This window comes from Perissodus microlepis, chromosome 19 (genome assembly GCF_051167445.1).
Source record: "Perissodus microlepis isolate ML-2025 ecotype Zambia chromosome 19, ASM5116744v1, whole genome shotgun sequence".
NCBI lineage: Eukaryota > Metazoa > Chordata > Actinopteri > Cichliformes > Cichlidae > Perissodus > Perissodus microlepis.
Window position 1 is genome coordinate 7,036,184 of NC_140479.1, and position 17,374 is coordinate 7,053,557.

Consider the following 17,374-nt stretch of genomic DNA (forward strand, 5'->3'; position numbering starts at 1 on the left):
GAATGTCAGAAACGTATATTTGTGAATGTGGAGATGTTATATTGGTTTCACTGGTAAAAATAAATAATTGAAATGGGTATATATTTGTTTTTTGTTAAGTTGCCTAATAATTATGCACAGTAATAGTCACCTGCACACACAGATATCCCCCTAAAATAGCTAAAACTAAAAACAAACTAAAAACTACTTCCAAAAACATTCAGCTTTGCTATTAATGAGTTTTTTGGGTTCATTGAGAACATGGTTGTTGTTCAATAATAAAATTATTCCTCAAAAATACAACTTGCCTAATAATTCTGCACTCACTTTAGATGAACCTAAAATAATGAGTCTCTTTTCTGAAAATGTAAGAAGAACAAAGTACAAATATTTGTTTAAAAATGTAGGGAGTTAAAGTAAAAGGGGTTAGAAAAATAAATAGGCTGCTCAAGTAAAGTACAGATGCCTGAAAATTTTACAGGCATCTGTAATCAGTGCATCAGTAGTGAGTGCTTACAGAGGAAACAAGTTTGGACTTTCTGGTAAATTAAATGATTAACTAAACTGAAATTATTTGACTTAATGAACTAAAACATGCTCCTGCCCTGCCCTTTCGTTCCTGTTAACATCTCAGCGCCACTGTGAGCTTCTCGTTCACCCCGACAGAAAACTGTACGTGGCGGAAGCAGCGCAACCCTGCGGCCCGCCGCCGCCCTGCAGGCTCCGGGCAGCTGGGGGATTTCCTGGGCGGAAGCAGCGGAGGGGGTTTCCAGCGCTCAGCCCGTCCTGCTGCTGGATCTCTGAACTGATCCCAGCGCCGTCTGCTCACACAAACCACTCAGCCGGAGAACCTGAACCCGAAACCGGACCATGAGGAGTCCGTCCCAGGCCCGGAGGCTCCGACACAGCGGTAGGTTGACGGTTTGAGTCCCGCAGAGAGTCCGCGGAGGAACCGCCGAGAAGGAGGTCCCGGGGAGTCCTGAGGAGCTGTGGCCTGCGGAGGAGATTCATGTGAGTCCGAGAGAGCAGAAACAGAATAAAGACACACAGTAGAGACATACTAGAGATGCGGTATTGACAAGAGACTCGGCGTGAGTAGCGGGAACATGTTAGCTGTGTTAGCGGGCTGGAGGAGATGCTACAGCTAGCTGTGTTTACATTAAAATCCCCGTTACCGATCACACCGAGCTAACAGGCTAACGTCGGCTAGCGTCGGCTTTCCGTCTGTTTACACCCGCGCCCAACGGATCAGTAACAAAATCAATAATTCGATCGGTAACTTGATTGATGCCCTGATCAGAGCAGCAGAGCTAAAAACAGTCAGACCTGAAGAATCGAGCACAGAGAAGACGAGCCCAGTCAGTTGCTTCTATTGTTCTTATTGATCCGCGGATCAGTTCCTGGTATCGATTATGGCTTGTGTGTCGATAACATGTGATTTTTCAGGTGATGGGAAGGTTAACAGGACAGGTGTGTGTGAAGTCACGTAAACTTAGAGTTACTACAGTAAAACCTGTATTTGTAAACACCAAAGTACTGTCAGAGTAAGCAGGATAGTAAGGCAGTAAAAGTACTAAGAGTACTCCTCAGACCACCTCGGGTGTGGAGTTTCCAGGTGGTTTCTCATTTGAGGACACGCAGGTTATCAGGTTAGTTTCACCTTTAGCTCACCTGTGAGAGAGCAGCTGATCGTCAGCTGACAGAACAAACCATTATTCAGGTGAAAACACCTGGACATGCAGGTGACGCTGATGGTCTGAGAAGATTGAGACACTGAGAGAATAAAACCCTGTGATGTTTAACATCTGAATCAAAGGTCTCACCTGTAACCTGACACTGAGCATACCCCAGGGCTGAGCGTGTTTTGTTAGGTGACCCAGGGTGAGCCTGCAGGAGCTCTCAGGTTGACCTCTGATCTCTGATCGTCACCCATAAGTGTCTTAACGGCGGCATGACGGGATCCCGCTGAGGAAACACCTGGACGAGACAGATGTTAACACCATGTCAGAGGGTCTGACTACATTACCCAGAACGCTCCAGTACAGATCAGACAGACATGAGAAAAAGCTGCTCAGCAGGGCAGGTGCTGTGCAGCACTATACGTGTCAAAATTTAAGATCATGGGTGTTAGTGATGGTGTGTTCAGCTGAGCAGACGATGATAAGAATCCTCCCTTCACCCCAAGATGGCCGCCCCTCCCTGAGCCGCTTTCCGCTGAAAGTTTCGTCCTGTTAAAAGCTCGTTTTTCTTTCCCTCTGTCACTAAGTGCTTGCTCACAGAGGGTCATTAAAGCACCTGACATGGCTGCTGTTGTGTTTTTGCTACTATCTAAATAAAATGGTACCGATGGTGGTGATGATGATGATGCTGGTTGTGGTGATAATGATTATGGTGGTGAGCACTGGGTAACTGGGACATGTGTGAAGGTTCTGTTAATGCTGAAGCACATCTGCAGGTTCAGAAACATCTGCTGTCATCCAGATGTTTCTGTTTCAGGGATGATGAATAAACCCACGTGAGTACAGTCCACACCTGCCCCTCCACAGGCTCCCCCTGCTGGGCGCAGACTGCTATCATCAGGTTACTGATCCTCCATCAGCTGCTCTGAGGAAAACCCCTGTGATGAAGTGAATTCTTCCAGTTTCTCTTTCTGAGAAGTGCTCAGTCACGACTGCAGTCACCTGCTTCATGTCGCAGCACCCGTTAACCACAGGCATGACATCACACACGTAGGTGTGATGTCACACATCTGGCAGATCCAGATTGCACATCAGTGACAAGCTTTCACTCTAACTCGAGCCTTAGAATGCCACTGACTCATTTGGGGCTTTTATTTTGAAAGGGATGGGTTTGTCTCTGTGTGTGTGTGTGTGTGTGTGTGTGTGTGTGTGTGTGTGTGTGTGTGTGTGTGTGTTGACGATGCAGTGAATGGAAAAGTCCCCAGCATCCCTGACAGGAAGTGTGTGTTTCTGTTTCTGTGTGTGTGTGTGTGTGTGTGTGTGTGGAGGTTAAAGGTCACAGCTGTGTGTGAGGTCATGAAAGCTCTCACTTCAGGTTTTCATGTGTCAGCTGACCCGATGCTTCTGAAATTACCCAGAATTCCTGTGTGAAGTGTGTGGATCCTCTTTCTGGATTTAATGTTCAAATCTTTCATTTTTTTACCAGATTTCACTGTTTGTGTTTTGAAAATGCGTCGACTCTTTGAATGTTCGTGAGTTGATAACATAACATAAGCTAGGTAAATACTTCTGATCAAAACCCCACCAGCGTCACCGCACAGCCTCACTAAGGAGGCACATCTCATGTCACCTGACGAGCTACCTGGACGGTCAGCTGACCGTCCAGGTAGCCCGTCAGGTGTGTGAGGCTGCAGTGGGCGGGTTTCCCGTCAGAGCCGAACAGCAGGAAGTGATGGTAAACCACGCGTGCACACCGAGGTTACTGTAACAAATGTCGGATAGTCTGGTTGTTCCTCATCGTGCGTCCGATCCGTGACCGGGATTCTCGGTCTGCGTGTTTGGCCGGATTTTCCAGAGTCTGTGCTGTCGGGGCAGCGGTCAAACGTCCAGATGAACAGAGGTGACTGTTGTTGTGATTTGGCACCGTATAAATAAAATTGAATAGAATACTGCAGTACTGTGATACAGCAATAGTGTAATACTGTGGTACTGAAGTACTTTTGCAGTGAGTATCAGAACACTGAGATCATTTCCATTGTGGATGTTTTTGAAACATCACATGTTTAAGGAAAAACCCCAAACTGCACGTCAGTCAGCTCAGAGCAGCTGACTGGAGTTAAAGCCGGTTATCCAACCGTCAACTTCGTGAACTTAGAAAACAGAGTAACAGGTTAATTTTCTGAAATCCTCTTTATGTTTTTAACTGAGAGAGAAATGCATTCATTCCTCAGTTTAATGGTTTAGTATCTGAACCTTTTTCCTTTATTTAACATTTGGACTCACGTCCAGGGCTGCTCAAACATCATGGCGGACGTCTGCTGTGAGGGTTAAAGGTCAGTGTAATATTTAAATGTCTGATCACACTGTACACGAGGAGTTCCAACATGACCAAAATGTGATTCTTCAATCGCAAACGTCCACCTGGTCATCAGGTGACCCATCAAGGGTTCAGGTAGCATCGGCCCTTTTAAAGGATCCACGAAAACACGAAAGGAAAAACTGTGAATGCCGACCGGTCGGAGACGGGGTTCCCGTGACATTCAGCCAGAAGCTACAGGATTCACCCGAGGGTCCACCTGAAGGACCTACCTGAGTCTGAGATGTTTGGAGGAAGACCAACTGATCTTTGGACACTCACTCTGACATATCTGTGAAGGTTCTCAGGTACCAGGTCATGGTAATCTGAGGTAATCTGAGGAGCTTGGAAAGAAAAGCGACTGGGCTTCATGACATCACGAGCGTCCGAGCTGAGGTCGGCGTTTCTCTCGTCGTGAATGACCTGCCGCACCGCACCGCAGTACATGGTTAAACCTGACCTGTGACATCACAAAGACTGAAGGTGGAAGTTCTGAGACCTTCTGGAAAGATCTCAGGCTGGATCATGAAATCATGTATGAAGGTTTTCAGATTGATTACTGGTTTTACTGGTCTGAACCAGTGGAGCTGAAACTCCCATGTTTGAGCTCACTGCCTGTTCTCCTTCACCTGTTCTCACCTGTTTTCGCTGCACTTTCTAATTAAATTAACATGTGACCTGTCAACTTTCCTATTTATAGGCCATGCCCCTTCACCCCTTGCTGGACTCCACTGAGCACGTGCAGACTGGACTCAGTTGTTGGGTTCTAATGTTTCTTTTAATGTTTCCTCAGGTCATGTCCGCGGGGAGGAGTGCTGACGGCAGGGAGGTGCAGATTCCCCTCCAGCAGGTGGCACCCTCCCTTATTTCGCCCCTCTCGGCAGCCCCGCCCTCTCACCGCCCAGCCAATCTGTGGCCTTCCAGTGAGCCCACCGCTCAGCAAGGTAACGAGTTTCAAAAAAAATCTTCGTTAGGTAGGATTCACACACGGCGGCTGATCTGATTGGCTAAGGTTATTTAAGACCCAGTCAGGCCTTTGAAGCCAGGAGGGTGTGAATCTTCTTTGAAGACAGGTTCGGTAAGGTGTGTCTCTGACCTCAGGTGTGTGTTCAGGTGTGCCCGCAGGCTTCCTGCCTCTTCATGGCGGCTTCAGAGATCACTTTGTAGAAACTCCAGAAGCTAAATACTGCTGCGAGGCGTGCAGGCTGGTCCTGTGTCAGCCCCGCCAGACCGAGTGTGGACACCGTTTCTGTAACAGCTGCATCTGCGACATCCTCAGGTGAGACAGGCCACTCCCACTCAGGGGAAACACTGTGTCAATTTGAGTTCCTGCTCCACCCTGCAGGTGTCAGCGTGTAACTTTTGTGTCGTCTCTCCTGCAGTCGTCCAAACCCGGTGTGTCCGGCTGACATGGAGCCACTGTTCAGAGACAAGGTGGGCAGGAAGTGACATCACAGCAGAGATCACGTTGTTGACTGATCAGTAGGACTGTCAACGTTAACATTTGTTAATCTGTGTTTACGAATAAAGTTTTAACACGATGAAGCCATCTGGAGCGCAGAATGGACCAACTTTGTACAAACTGCCCCAAATACGCTGAGAGAGACATTTCCGATGGGTTCATTTGGTTAAAATTTTAATCGCGTTAATCCTGGCGACGGATAACGCACGTTAACGTTGACAGCCCCACTGGTCTGTGATTGATTCCCGATCAGTTACTGAGCAATCTGTGATCACTCATCGGGCTGTGTGATTGATCAGGCTGTGCTTTGTGTTTCAGATCTTCAAAGACGTTTGCTGCCACCGGGAGATCATGTCGCTGAAGGTTTACTGCCGCAGCGAGGCAAACGGCTGTCAGGAGCAGATGAGTCTGCAGCAGATACCTGTGAGCACACGTACCTGAAAATCCCGCTCTCTGATTGGCTGCTCTGCATACAGCAGAAATTGACTTACCTGCCTCACCTGTGTGTCTGCAGGACCACCTGAACGTGTGTCCGTTCTTCGAGGTTCCCTGCCCGCTGGGAAAATGTAAGGAGAGGATGATGAGGAAGGAGATTCCCGACCACCTGAGCTGGAAATGCAAACACAGAGAAACCACCTGCGAGTTCTGCAGCACGAAGATGCCCCTGACAGAGCTGCAGGTGAGCTGCGGGCAGCGTTTGGCTTCTTTTTCTTGCTTTTTGGTGATTTTTGTGAAAAATTAAGTTTTTAAAAACTTTTTTCAGAAACACAAAGATACGGTTTGTCCGGCATTCCCCGTGATGTGTCCAAACCACTGCTCTTTCGCCTCCCTGCCCCGGAGCGAGGTGCTGACCCACTTTTTCCCGGATCACTCGCACCCTTCAGCTTTCAGCTTTTCCGATCGCAGTGATCGATCGATCTATTGATTTATTGATGTTGTGCTGTTTCAGCTCTCGGGTCACCAGCACGACTGTCCCAAAGCTCAGGTCAGCTGTCAGTTCCACCGCTACGGCTGCACGTTCAAGGTAGTTTCATCATCATTCTCACTAAACGTGTGGCAGACCTGTGGCTCATGTACCACAGTACTGCAGTTATACACCTGTATTGATACTTTATACTGCATGTACTGCAATATTGCGTGTGCTGTGTTTCAGGGTTTGAACCAGGACATGAGGCAGCACGAGTCCACCTTCGCAGCCGAACACCTGAAGATGATGGCAAACAGGAACCTGTCGTTAGAGAACAAGGTAACCACGGTGGCACGTAAAACACTTCACATCTTCCTCAGAAGGTGCGGCGCGAGCTCACCTGAGCGCTCTCTGCTTCCAGGTGGAAGATGTGAAAGGTGAGCTGATGGAGCGGTACAAGGTGCTTCCTGCGCTCAGCAGTCGACTGTCGGAGCTGGAGAACCAGAACGAGGAGCTGAGGGAGAAGAACCGGCAGATGGAGCAGAAACTCGCCACCATGCAGGTACCGACATTTCGCTGGTGGAGGTTTTTTCTTGATAGCGTGGGCTCCTCCCACCATCCACAGACACGCTCATCACGTTAATCTGTGCTCTCTCCACAGAAACTAATGAGCTCTCACTCAGAGAAGTTGCTGGAGGTGGAGCTGGAGCTGCATTCTCTCCGTCTGCTCAGAGATGAGGTGGAGAGCCTGCGAGGAACGCTGGAGAGCGTACGGACGAGGCTCGCCGCTCTGGAGCAAGGTGGACGCGGCGGATCCGGATCCACGACACACACACTGGGTTAGAATGGCCTCTCTGTACCGCCGTTGGGGTCTGGGGACGGGCTGTAGTCTTAGACACCAGAGGTTTAGGGCACGCTACGGCTGTTTGTCGATTGATAATCATAACTCCCGGTGCATGTCTTCTTCTCTGCAGCATCCCTGGAGACTCAGCTGAATCGCCATGACGACATGCTGAGCGTCCACGAGATCCGATTGGCTGACATGGACTTGCGTTTCCAGGTGCTGGAGACGGCGAGCTACAACGGGACTCTAATCTGGAAGATCCGCGACTACAAAAGGCGGAAACAGGACGCGGTGGCAGCGAAGACGCTGTCGCTGTACTCGCAGCCGTTTTACACCGGATACTTCGGTTACAAGATGTGTGCTCGAGTTTACCTGAACGGAGACGGCATGGGCAAGGGGACGCACCTGTCGCTGTTCTTTGTGGTGATGAGGGGCGAGTACGATGCCCTGCTGCCCTGGCCCTTCAAACAAAAGGTACACCTCACTTCCTGTGTGATTAACCGCAGAAGCGTGAACAGCGTGTTCTGATGCGGTCTGTGTCTGTCAGGTGACCCTGATGTTGATGGACCAGGGTCCCTCCAGGAAGCACCTGGGCGACGCCTTCAAACCGGACCCGAACAGCAGCAGTTTCCGCCGTCCAGTGGCCGAGATGAACATCGCGTCCGGCTGCCCGCTGTTCGTGTCGCAGACTGTCCTGGAGACGGGGACCTACATTAAAGATGACACCATCTTCATCAAGGTGAGGGGCGTGTCCTGCGGGTTACAGACCCCACCTATGTATTGATAAATTCAGCAATCAGTGAATTAACCTGTGGTGATTGGTTTGACCGGCAGGTTACCGTGGATACCTCTGACCTTCCTGACCTGTGACCGTGTGACCGGTGCGCACCTGGCAGAGCAAAGGATGATGGGAAGGATCAGAGATGGAAGAAGATGGAGAAGAAGAGACAGGAAGCAGCCAGTCAGAGTGAACTTTATTGACTGGTGGACTACAAAACTGTGTGTGTGTGTGTGTGTGTGTGTGTGTGTGTGCGGGGGTGGGGGGGTGAATGACTCCGTGTCACCGTGGTGACAGAACTCAGAGCCAACATGGCCGCCACTATGAGGACGTTGTTGCTGCTCGTTACTGATGCTGTGCATCGAGCTTTACTTCCTTTTATTACCCGTTTACAGAGGCATGCTGGGAAATCCACTACAGCCACAGAGGAGTCCGAAAACCTGATCGGACCGGATGAAACTACATAAAGAGCAGACTCCTGTAGAGCCCGGCGGTGCGGACCAGCTGCTCTGTGGCCTTGGTGGGTTTCCGAGCGTCGACAGAATTCGTGCGAGTCGTTCGGTTCATTTGCACACTTTAAAGTTTTGAATGTTTGTGTGAAAATAAAACTGACAGAAAACAAACTTGTTTTATTGTGAAGTTTTTCTGTGGAGACTTCCTGTTTTATCGTCACTGATGAGGTCATCAATAAAGGAACTCTGCCCGTGAAATAATAGCGTAGCCGCATGATGTCTCAGGGTCCACGGTGGCGACTCGATCTTTGACACAGGTGTGGGTCACCGATGTGTGTGAAGACAAACCGAGGCAAAAAGAGGCTCCAGCATCTGTTTCAAGAAACTTTAATATCCTGAGGTAGAAGAGACTTGGCGTGAACAGTCTGTGTGCGAGTGACCTGAGTGATGAGGGTCACTCACACCATGGCTCAGATTGGTTGGTGGGCAGGGTGCAATGTGTGTCGGGGAGGGGGGGGGGAATAACAGTCTGAATGGCCCAGGGGAAGAAGCTGTTCGTCTGGAGGTGTGCGACCTGACTGAACTGAATTCAGAGGGTCCAACAGGCGGTGGGCAGTTCACTGGTTTACCTGAGACAGGAGGATCTGGCGATGCCATCCAGGGGTGTCAGATGGCAGTCAGTGCTTTTTTGGGTGGTGTTAATGACCCTCTCTGCTGCCTTCCTGTTCTTAGTCGTGGCCCCTGAGCACCAAACACCAGGCAGGAGAGCACGCTTTCCACTGAGGAGCAGTAGAAGGCCAGCAGCAGGTCCTGGTCCAGGTCTTCATCTGGCTCTTGATGAAGGCGTTCCCACTTTCTCCCTCTTGCATGTGACAAATGAAGGCTTTCTTGAGGTTCTTCTTCCTCAGGACACCGAGGACGTGCAGCCACTGCTGGGCCTCCTTTACCACGGCGATGGTGTTGTAGGTCCAGGTGAGATCAGGGTGATGTGGGTGTCCAGAAACCTGAAGGTGGAAACAGATTCTACCCGTTCTCCATTTATAATGAGGGGGGAGTGGACCTGTCTGTGCCTCCTGAGGTCCATTATAAGTTCTTTGGTTTTAAGGATGTTCAGCTTCAGGTTATTCTCTGGATCCCAGGATCAGGGGATCTGAAGGTGGTCCAGTTTGGTGTTGCGCATCCTCACGGAGCTCTTCCTGTTCTCCAGATAGCTCAGCGCTGTGTGAAGGGTGACGGCATCCTCCGTGGGGTCGAGGGAGGGGGTGGACAGGCTGTGATGTGTGAGACACTACCCACTCGAAGCACTAGATGAGTACTACAACTCCAACACACGGATAAATACAGATTGTAGGAGGATGACGAGATTATCCATTAAAATGTCTTCACTGGAAGTGATGCACAAAAACCTTAAAAGGCCAGATAAACTGATTTTTTAGAGGAGGAGAAGGAGGACGGCAGGTGGCGCTGCTCACAGGAAACGGCGGCGGCTCGCTGATTTTTTTTTTTGTTTGAACCATAGAAGAAGAAGAGAGCGTTATCCGCAGAAAAAGAAGCGGCTAAGAGTTTGTACTTCAGCTCCAGACTTCAGGCTCAAACCGAACCTGAAAGACCCGAAGGACCCCAGAACACCGACCCGGACCCAGCGGGGCTGCGAGGCCCGACCCGGTAAGTGAAGCTCGGTTCTAGCTGTAGAACCTTAGAGCCCCTGGGAGCCAACAGGCTAACAGATAGCATTAAGGTTACCAGAAAACAGGCTCTTATTTTGAAAGGGCGACAAGCGATTGAGTTACTTTAAAAATGATTTCACGAAAAAATAAAAATAAACACAAAAAGCGGCACGGTGTGTGATCTGTGTGTAAAAAACCCCGTGTGTATGTATATATATATATATATATATATATATATATATATATATATATACATACATATAAGTAAAACAACAAAGTAAAAACAAAATACGAATAAATATGTTTAAAAGCTGACAGGAAGGAACAGGCTCTACCTGTCAGACAGGTGTAACTGTCAGTGAGGCGTTTGTGTGACGTGCTGGCAGCTGATTGGTCTGTAATGCTATGTGTGTGCGTGTGCAAACTAAAATAATGTGGAAAAACTTTATCATGAGCTGAGATGATGAAGCTGACGACTGCTGAGATTCTCAGGAAAGTGTTCTCATGCAGAGTTTCCATCTGAGTATCCTGTGTAATATTACTATTCAGAGTAATCTGAATATCCTGAGTATGCTGAGCAGTGCGAGTCAAGTTACTTGAAAAAAGTAACTAAATACTAGTTGCTGATTAATTCACCAGAAATAATCCAGTTAATTTACTGATTACTTATTTTCAAAAGTAATTAGTTACTTCATTACTTAGTTACTTTTTAAAACTTGATACACAACCTGAATACGTAATAACGTCATAGATCTTTCAGCCCAGTTCTATTTTTCTGCATAATCCATCATATAAAATGTAATCAAATGGAAAAAGTCTCTTTTTAAAATAGTTTTAATCGATTTAATCTTTTAACTTTATGCTTCAAGCACGAATTAAATTATTTCAACTGTCTTTGACGGGAGGAAATGTTTAACATTTAAACCGATGTTCTGCATATTCCAGCGTATAAAACAAAATCACGTTTTGTGTTTGCACTCTTTCAAATAGATGCAAGTAAAACACAGCAGAAAATGAATAAAATCAAAGACTCAGCAGCTCTTAAATCTACTGTCAGCTGTTGAGCAGGAGTGGGGCGGGTGGAGGTTTGCCCACAGCGGTCATGTCAGTGGGAGGATCCGGGGGTTTCTCTGCGAATGTCACGTTCCCGTGGCAGCGTGCTCACTGCTCGCTCAGATTTGAAGTTTCATTTATCGCTGTAGAAGTTTTCTTCCCACGCAGAGGGAACAGCAGACGCTCATGTTTCTGTCACTTTTTACAGAATCCAACTCAAAGTAATGTGATTGCTTCCACCCTTTAAACGCTGCATGGTCGTACTCTCTCCATCACTCCATGTTATCCATTGTTGATCTGCACACGTCTGTTACCACGGACGCCGCACGCTCGTACGTCACTCATGAGACACTGACAAACAAAATCACGGTTTAGTAACGCAGTAACGCTGTGTGCTTATGGGAAAGTAACAGTAATCTAATTACTTTTTTGCAATAGCAATCCTTTAGTTTACTGGTTACTTTAAAAAAATATAATCGAATTACAGTAATGCCTTAATTGTAACGTGTTACTGCCCATTTCTGATCCTGGGTGACCTGAGTAATCTGAGTATCTTCAGTAACTTCAGTAAGCTGAGTAATAACCTGAGTATTAACCTGAGTAACCTCAGTAATCTGAGTAATAACCTGAGTAACCTCAGTAATCTGAGTAACCTCAGTAATCTGAGTAATAACCTGAGTAACCCCAGTACTCTGAGAAACCCCAGTAATCTCAGTAATAACCTGAGTAACCCCAGTACTCTGAGACTTGGCACTGATGTATCACTGAAATGATACAAAAGACTGGCGTGACTGTGCAGCTGTAAGCGGCGTCGTTCATGAAAATTGAGATGCAGCACGATTGGCCGAAATGATGCCAAAGCGTGGAGGACAGTGGCGTGCACAAACGCGCTGCCTGCTGAACCTGTGATTGGTTTCTGTGAGGACGTGTTTGCTCTCTGAAGGCCCAGCTGCATGCAGGTCAGTAACTGTGTCTCTCTTGGTGTTCTCAGATGAAATGTTTGTGATGAAGAGTTTCTGTGGACCTGCAGCTCTGCAGCTCCGACTGTTTTCCACTAGAACTTTACCCACTCTCACACTTTTCACCAAGGTAACGCCCACACCTGTTCAATACATTAACATCATAGTCTCAGGAGCTTGGAAAGAAAAGCGTCTGGACTTCTGGGTTTGTTCAAAATCACGACCCTTTCAGCTTGTTCGTGGCCAAAAGTGGCCACCAACAGATTAGGTCTGTCATTTTTATTATTTTTATGTTTTTTTGCCATTTTTTCTGCATAAAGCTTTTAAGTAACTTCAGCTCTTGTCATAAATATAAAATAGTTATTACTTTTTAACCCTTTAAACACCAGTTTGTTTGTCCACTGCACTAGCTGGAAGACAACCTCAAATCTCGCAATTTTATATAATTGCATTGCTACTGAAATTTCTTGTATTATTAATAGTAGAGTCTGGGGCATGTAATTGATTCACATCAACATTGATTATAATGCATTGTTATTTTTGTGCAGAGAGAGCAAAAACATAAAAACTCCCTCTCAGCTTGTTCGTGGCCAAAAATGGCCACCCCTTGTTCATGTTTACAAAATGCTATAAAATTCATATATATTAAGAAAAATTTCCACTTTTTTTTGACTTGATTTTTTTAGATTAGCATCAGTGCTGTTCATGAAGACCAAAATTTTAATCAAATCCATAATTTTAACCCTTTAAATACCAGTTTATTTGCCCACTGCACTAGCTGGAAGACAACCTCAAATCTTATTATTATTTTATTTTATATAATTGCATTGCTACTGAAATTTCTTGCGTTATTAATAGTAGAGTCTGGGGTGTGTAATTGATTCACATCAACACTGATTATAATGCATTGTTATTTTTGTGCAGGGAGAGCAAAAACATAAAAACTCCCTCTCAGCTTGTTCGTGGCCAAAAATGGCCACCCCTTGTTTACGTTTACAAAATGCTATAAAATTCATATATATTAAGAAAAAATTCCACTTTTTTTGAATTGAATTTTTAGATTAGCATCAGTGCTGTTCATGAAAATCTAAATTTTATTCAAATTCAGAATTTTAACCCTTTAAATGCCAGTTAAATCACATAATTGTAATGATTTAAATAAGGATAAAATCATAAAATCACCATTTTTTCCTAAATAATACATGCAAACTGATTTATTTTCTAACCATGGTGGAGGTTAGATGCGTAGCAATAATTAAAAGTATCAATGAGTTTTATGCATCTTTGTTTTTTTGTGCAGTGACAGAAAAACAAAAAAACTCCCTCTCAGCTTGTTCGTGGCCAAAAATGTCCACCCCCTGTTTACGTTTACAAAATGCTATAAAATTAATATATATTAAAACATTTTTCTACTTTCATTGACTTGATTTTTTAAAACCAAAATATAATTCAAATTCAGATATTATACCCTTTGAATGCCAGTCAGGTTATGTATTATTACTACGCTTTTGGGGGAAAATAGCAATAAAGTTCACATTTTTCTGCAGGATCCGTGTCCTCTGTGTGATGAAGCCAAAGAGCAGCTGCAGCCGTTCAGACACCGGGTGAGAAGCTTGTTATAAAACTGTTGTTAATAAAGTTTAAAGTTAATTGAACTGACGTTACTGATTGATCAGTGATGACTGAGAGGCTGATATATGATGTGTTATTGATAGACTGGGATGTGATTGATTGCCATGTTCACAATAGTATTGATAAGAAAGTCTGTATGTTTTCCACGTATTTTACCTGTGTGTGTGTGTGCGTGCGCGTGTGTGTGTGTGTGTGTGTCAGCTGGTCCTGCAGCAGGTGGACATCAGCCTCCCAGAGAACCGTCTGTGGTGGGACAGGTACAGGTGGGACATACCTGTGTTCCACCTGAATGGTCAGTTTGTGATGAAGCACCGTGTGGACACTGCCCTGCTGGACAAACTGCTGCAAGATGCCGAAGGCCAATAACTCACAAATAATCAATAAACACAAGTGATTAAGAAATATGTGGCTTCACTGTGTCATCTTTACACAGCCAATCAGAGCAGGCCTCACTGTGACATCACTGTGAAACAGATCCTGTTTTTCTCGAGTCACCTGATCCCGTGACCTTATCAATATTTAACCTTCACATAACTGTCAGCCAATCACAGCTCAGCTCCTCCTCGATGTGTTACCTGGTTACCACGGAGACCTCAGGCATGCTCTCAGGCAGGTGAAGTTGTGGCGATGGCGTCGCGTAGAGCGGCAGATGTTCAGTTTGCTCTGCAGAGGGCAAAGAGGAAGATCAATGAGCTGCAGCTCCAACTCAAGTAAGAACTGTCTGATCGGTGATCAATAATCTGTCAGACAGGCTGAACTGATCGATCAGTAATTGATAAGTGATAATCTAGTGATTAGGTCCAGAGTTGAACGCCTAACTGTAAAAGTTGAATTCAAGTTAAACCTGTATTGGATCAATAATTCCAGGGACTGGCGGCGCCGCCTTGAGGTTTGGATCATAAAGGAGCCATCTGATTGGCTGTTGGAGCTGCTGACAGGAAGAGAGGGGCTAGCTGTGCTCTGTGTATTGATAAGGGAAACGATTCACGTGGAGAGAATATTGATTACCACGGGAATCCACCGCAGGAATGACCAGTCAGGTTCTTTTACCTGATGGAGGTCAGCTCGTTACCTCTGACATTGTTAATCAGACTTTACTTCCTGTTTAAAGGTCAGAAAGCACGAGTCACTCTGAGCTGCTCTAAGAAATGAACCAATAACATCAATAAATCAGTAGAAAATCCATCAAACCTGTAAATCAGTTTTTATTGCTGCTGCAGGTCACAATATAAATGTTTGAGTTGGTGGACAGTCACCTGGCTTCAGGTGTGGTGGGCAGGTTTTTTCTCCAGTGCTGAGGTAGGTGTGCTGTTCAAATGTGTCTCTATTGAAACAAAAACTATAAAGGAAAAAGGGTTCCCTGTCACTCTGGTTCTCTGAGTGATGCTCCCTCGTGGCTCTCTGTTTGGCTGCATTTAGCTCCATCCCCCAACCTCAGGCAACTATGACAGCGGTGATTGATAGTGTGCGTTTGTGTTTCCAGGGAAACCAGATCACAAAGTCCAGAAGAGACCAGTCAGCCCACGAGGACCCCCAGCAAAGAGCTCCAGGACTCTCTGGTGGACATGTACACAGGTAATACTACTGTACATACTACAGATACTACACAGGTAATATCACCTATAATAAGAGATGAGTAGTAATGTAATCCGATTACTTTACTCGTTACTTGAAAAAACTAAGGGATTACTATTGCAAAAAAGTAATTAGATTACTGTTACTTTCCCATAAGCACGCAGCGTTACTGCGTTACTAAACCGTGATTTTGTTTGTCAGAGTGTCTCATGAGTGACGTACGAGCGTGCGGCGTCCGTGGTAACAGACGTGTGCAGATCAACAATGGATCACATGGAGTGATGGAGAGAGTACGATCATGCAGCGTTTAAAGGGTGGAAGTAATCACATTACTTTGAGTTGGATTCTGTAAAAAGTGACAGAAACATGAGCGTCTGCTGTTCCCTCTGCGTGGGAAGAAAACTTCTACAGCGACAAATGAAACTTCAAATCTGAGCGAGCAGCGAGCACGTTGCCACGGGAACGTGACATTCACAGAGAAACCCCCGGATCGTCCATAATACTACTGATACTATATATGTACACAGGTCATACTGCTGTAAATACTAGAGATACTACACAGGTCATACTACTTGTAATACCACAGATACTATATGTGAACACAGGTAATATTACTGTAAATCCTACTACTAAGCAGGGTAACCAGTGGTTCAGAGTGTGGCTGGCGGGTCATTGGCGGCCCTCTGCTGCGTGCTGTGTGGTCCCTACCTACCTCTGTGATCAGTTCAGTGAGGTGTGCTCGTTGATCACACCCCGCCCCATCGCTTAGACAGGAAGTTGACGTCCTGTCTGCAACATCTCCTGAGCTTCGTGTTTCACGTGCTGATGATTTTGAGTTTTGAATCAATGAGTTTGATGCAAATTTGCTGGCCCCATAAAATAAATCGGCCGAATTCTAGTGAAGCTCAACCCGTCTGAAACACCCGTCTGTCTTTTTACAAGTGAAATAAAACCAGAAAATGTGCCGAAAAATGACACAAAGATCAATAAATCTGATGATCAATAAGCCTGATGGAAGCAGCCCAAGGTCCCGAGGTGATGTCAGCAAATGTCCACCAGGGGGAGCTGTTCTCCTTCACATCAGAGCCCTGCTGCCGCTCACAGGGACAGAGTCCTGTTCAAAATCAGCTGTCCTCCGAGCTCTGAGAGCGTCCTCCGAGCTCTGAGAGCGTCCTCTGAGCTCTGAGAGCGTCCTCCTCGTGGTTACTGAGCACGCTCAGTAATCTGCTGTGTAAATGTGTCTCGAGGACATGGGTATATTTGGACTTTGTGTTTGCGGTGAGACGTCGGCTGAGAGGCTCGTGTTAACACAGAGGATGAAACCTGCTGGAGATCAGTGACAGCTGTGATTGCTGGTTACCAAGGCAACACTCATTTCATCTCCATGACTGACAGGAAGTATTTGACGTGATCGCTTCTCACGTTTCAGCGGGCAGGTCGCTTCAGCAAAAAGAGGCATGTTTAGAGCGAGCGAGTGGGTGACATCACCACGGCAAAATCCAGACTTTCTTTACAGTCTGTGAGCGGCACACCGGGGTCGCCGCACCTCCATCGGTTATTGATTTATTAATCTTTATTAATTAATTAATTTAAACCCAAATCGTCTTTGGGATGATCCTCATGCTTTAAAGAGCTGAGAGAGTGTGCTTGAATTATTGAAGGAGAAGAAGAAGAAAAGCTGCAGTTACAGTTTTGTTTTTTTAAAATCACCCCCACCCCCCACCACCCCCACCCGTGGTGATAATCCGTCGTCTGTCGGCGTCCTCGCTCAGATCAAACTCTGCGTGTGAAACAGTTGTGCAGGAAACAAACACAGTATTCAGTCGCCCGGTGCCTCCATATGCGTCTCTGTTTACTTCTTCTTCTGTGGTGCCAGGAGCCTCACTCACACAGTGACGATGATGATGATGATGATGAACAGTCGGAGCTGCTGATTAATGAAAATGAGAAAAGATGTTGCTGAATCTTAGTGTTACTGTCGATCCCCGGGCTCTCTGTCCTGGTCGTTGTGTCCTTGGGCGAGACACTTCA

General features: G+C 46.3%; 3 protein-coding genes across 5 annotated transcripts in view; all 3 read left to right on the forward strand.

Annotated features, from left to right (window-relative positions):
* The first annotated feature begins 686 nt into the window (after positions 1-686).
* On the forward strand, positions 687-8,628 carry traf3 (TNF receptor-associated factor 3). The gene is made up of 14 exons (XM_084915004.1): positions 687-990; positions 4,808-4,958; positions 5,128-5,293; positions 5,397-5,448; positions 5,795-5,899; positions 5,991-6,155; positions 6,240-6,320; positions 6,426-6,500; positions 6,630-6,722; positions 6,805-6,945; positions 7,045-7,222; positions 7,358-7,701; positions 7,775-7,966; positions 8,062-8,628. The coding sequence occupies exons 2-14, from the start codon at positions 4,811-4,813 to the stop codon at positions 8,095-8,097; spliced, it is 1,776 nt and encodes a 591-aa protein (XP_084771130.1). The 5' UTR covers positions 687-990; positions 4,808-4,810; the 3' UTR covers positions 8,098-8,628.
* Positions 8,629-10,016: 1,388 nt separating this feature from the next.
* c19h5orf63 (chromosome 19 C5orf63 homolog) lies at positions 10,017-14,172 on the forward strand. The gene is made up of 4 exons (XM_084914054.1): positions 10,017-10,122; positions 12,169-12,266; positions 13,684-13,740; positions 13,970-14,172. Exons 2-4 carry the CDS (start codon positions 12,174-12,176, stop codon positions 14,132-14,134), a joined length of 315 nt encoding a protein of 104 aa, XP_084770180.1. The 5' UTR covers positions 10,017-10,122; positions 12,169-12,173; the 3' UTR covers positions 14,135-14,172.
* mipol1 (mirror-image polydactyly 1) overlaps positions 10,017-17,374 on the forward strand; it is a 47,645-nt gene continuing 40,287 nt past the window's right edge. The window contains exons 1-3 of one of the 3 annotated variants that reach the window (XM_084914051.1): positions 10,099-10,122; positions 13,684-13,740; positions 15,252-15,343. In XM_084914051.1, coding sequence (XP_084770177.1) covers positions 13,703-13,740; positions 15,252-15,343 — 130 coding nt within the window. In that variant the 5' untranslated portion in view covers positions 10,099-10,122; positions 13,684-13,702. Of the gene's footprint in view, positions 10,123-13,683; positions 13,741-14,285; positions 14,479-15,251; positions 15,344-17,374 lie in introns of those variants that run through there. The other 2 variants (XM_084914052.1, XM_084914053.1) reach the window with 2 other exon arrangements.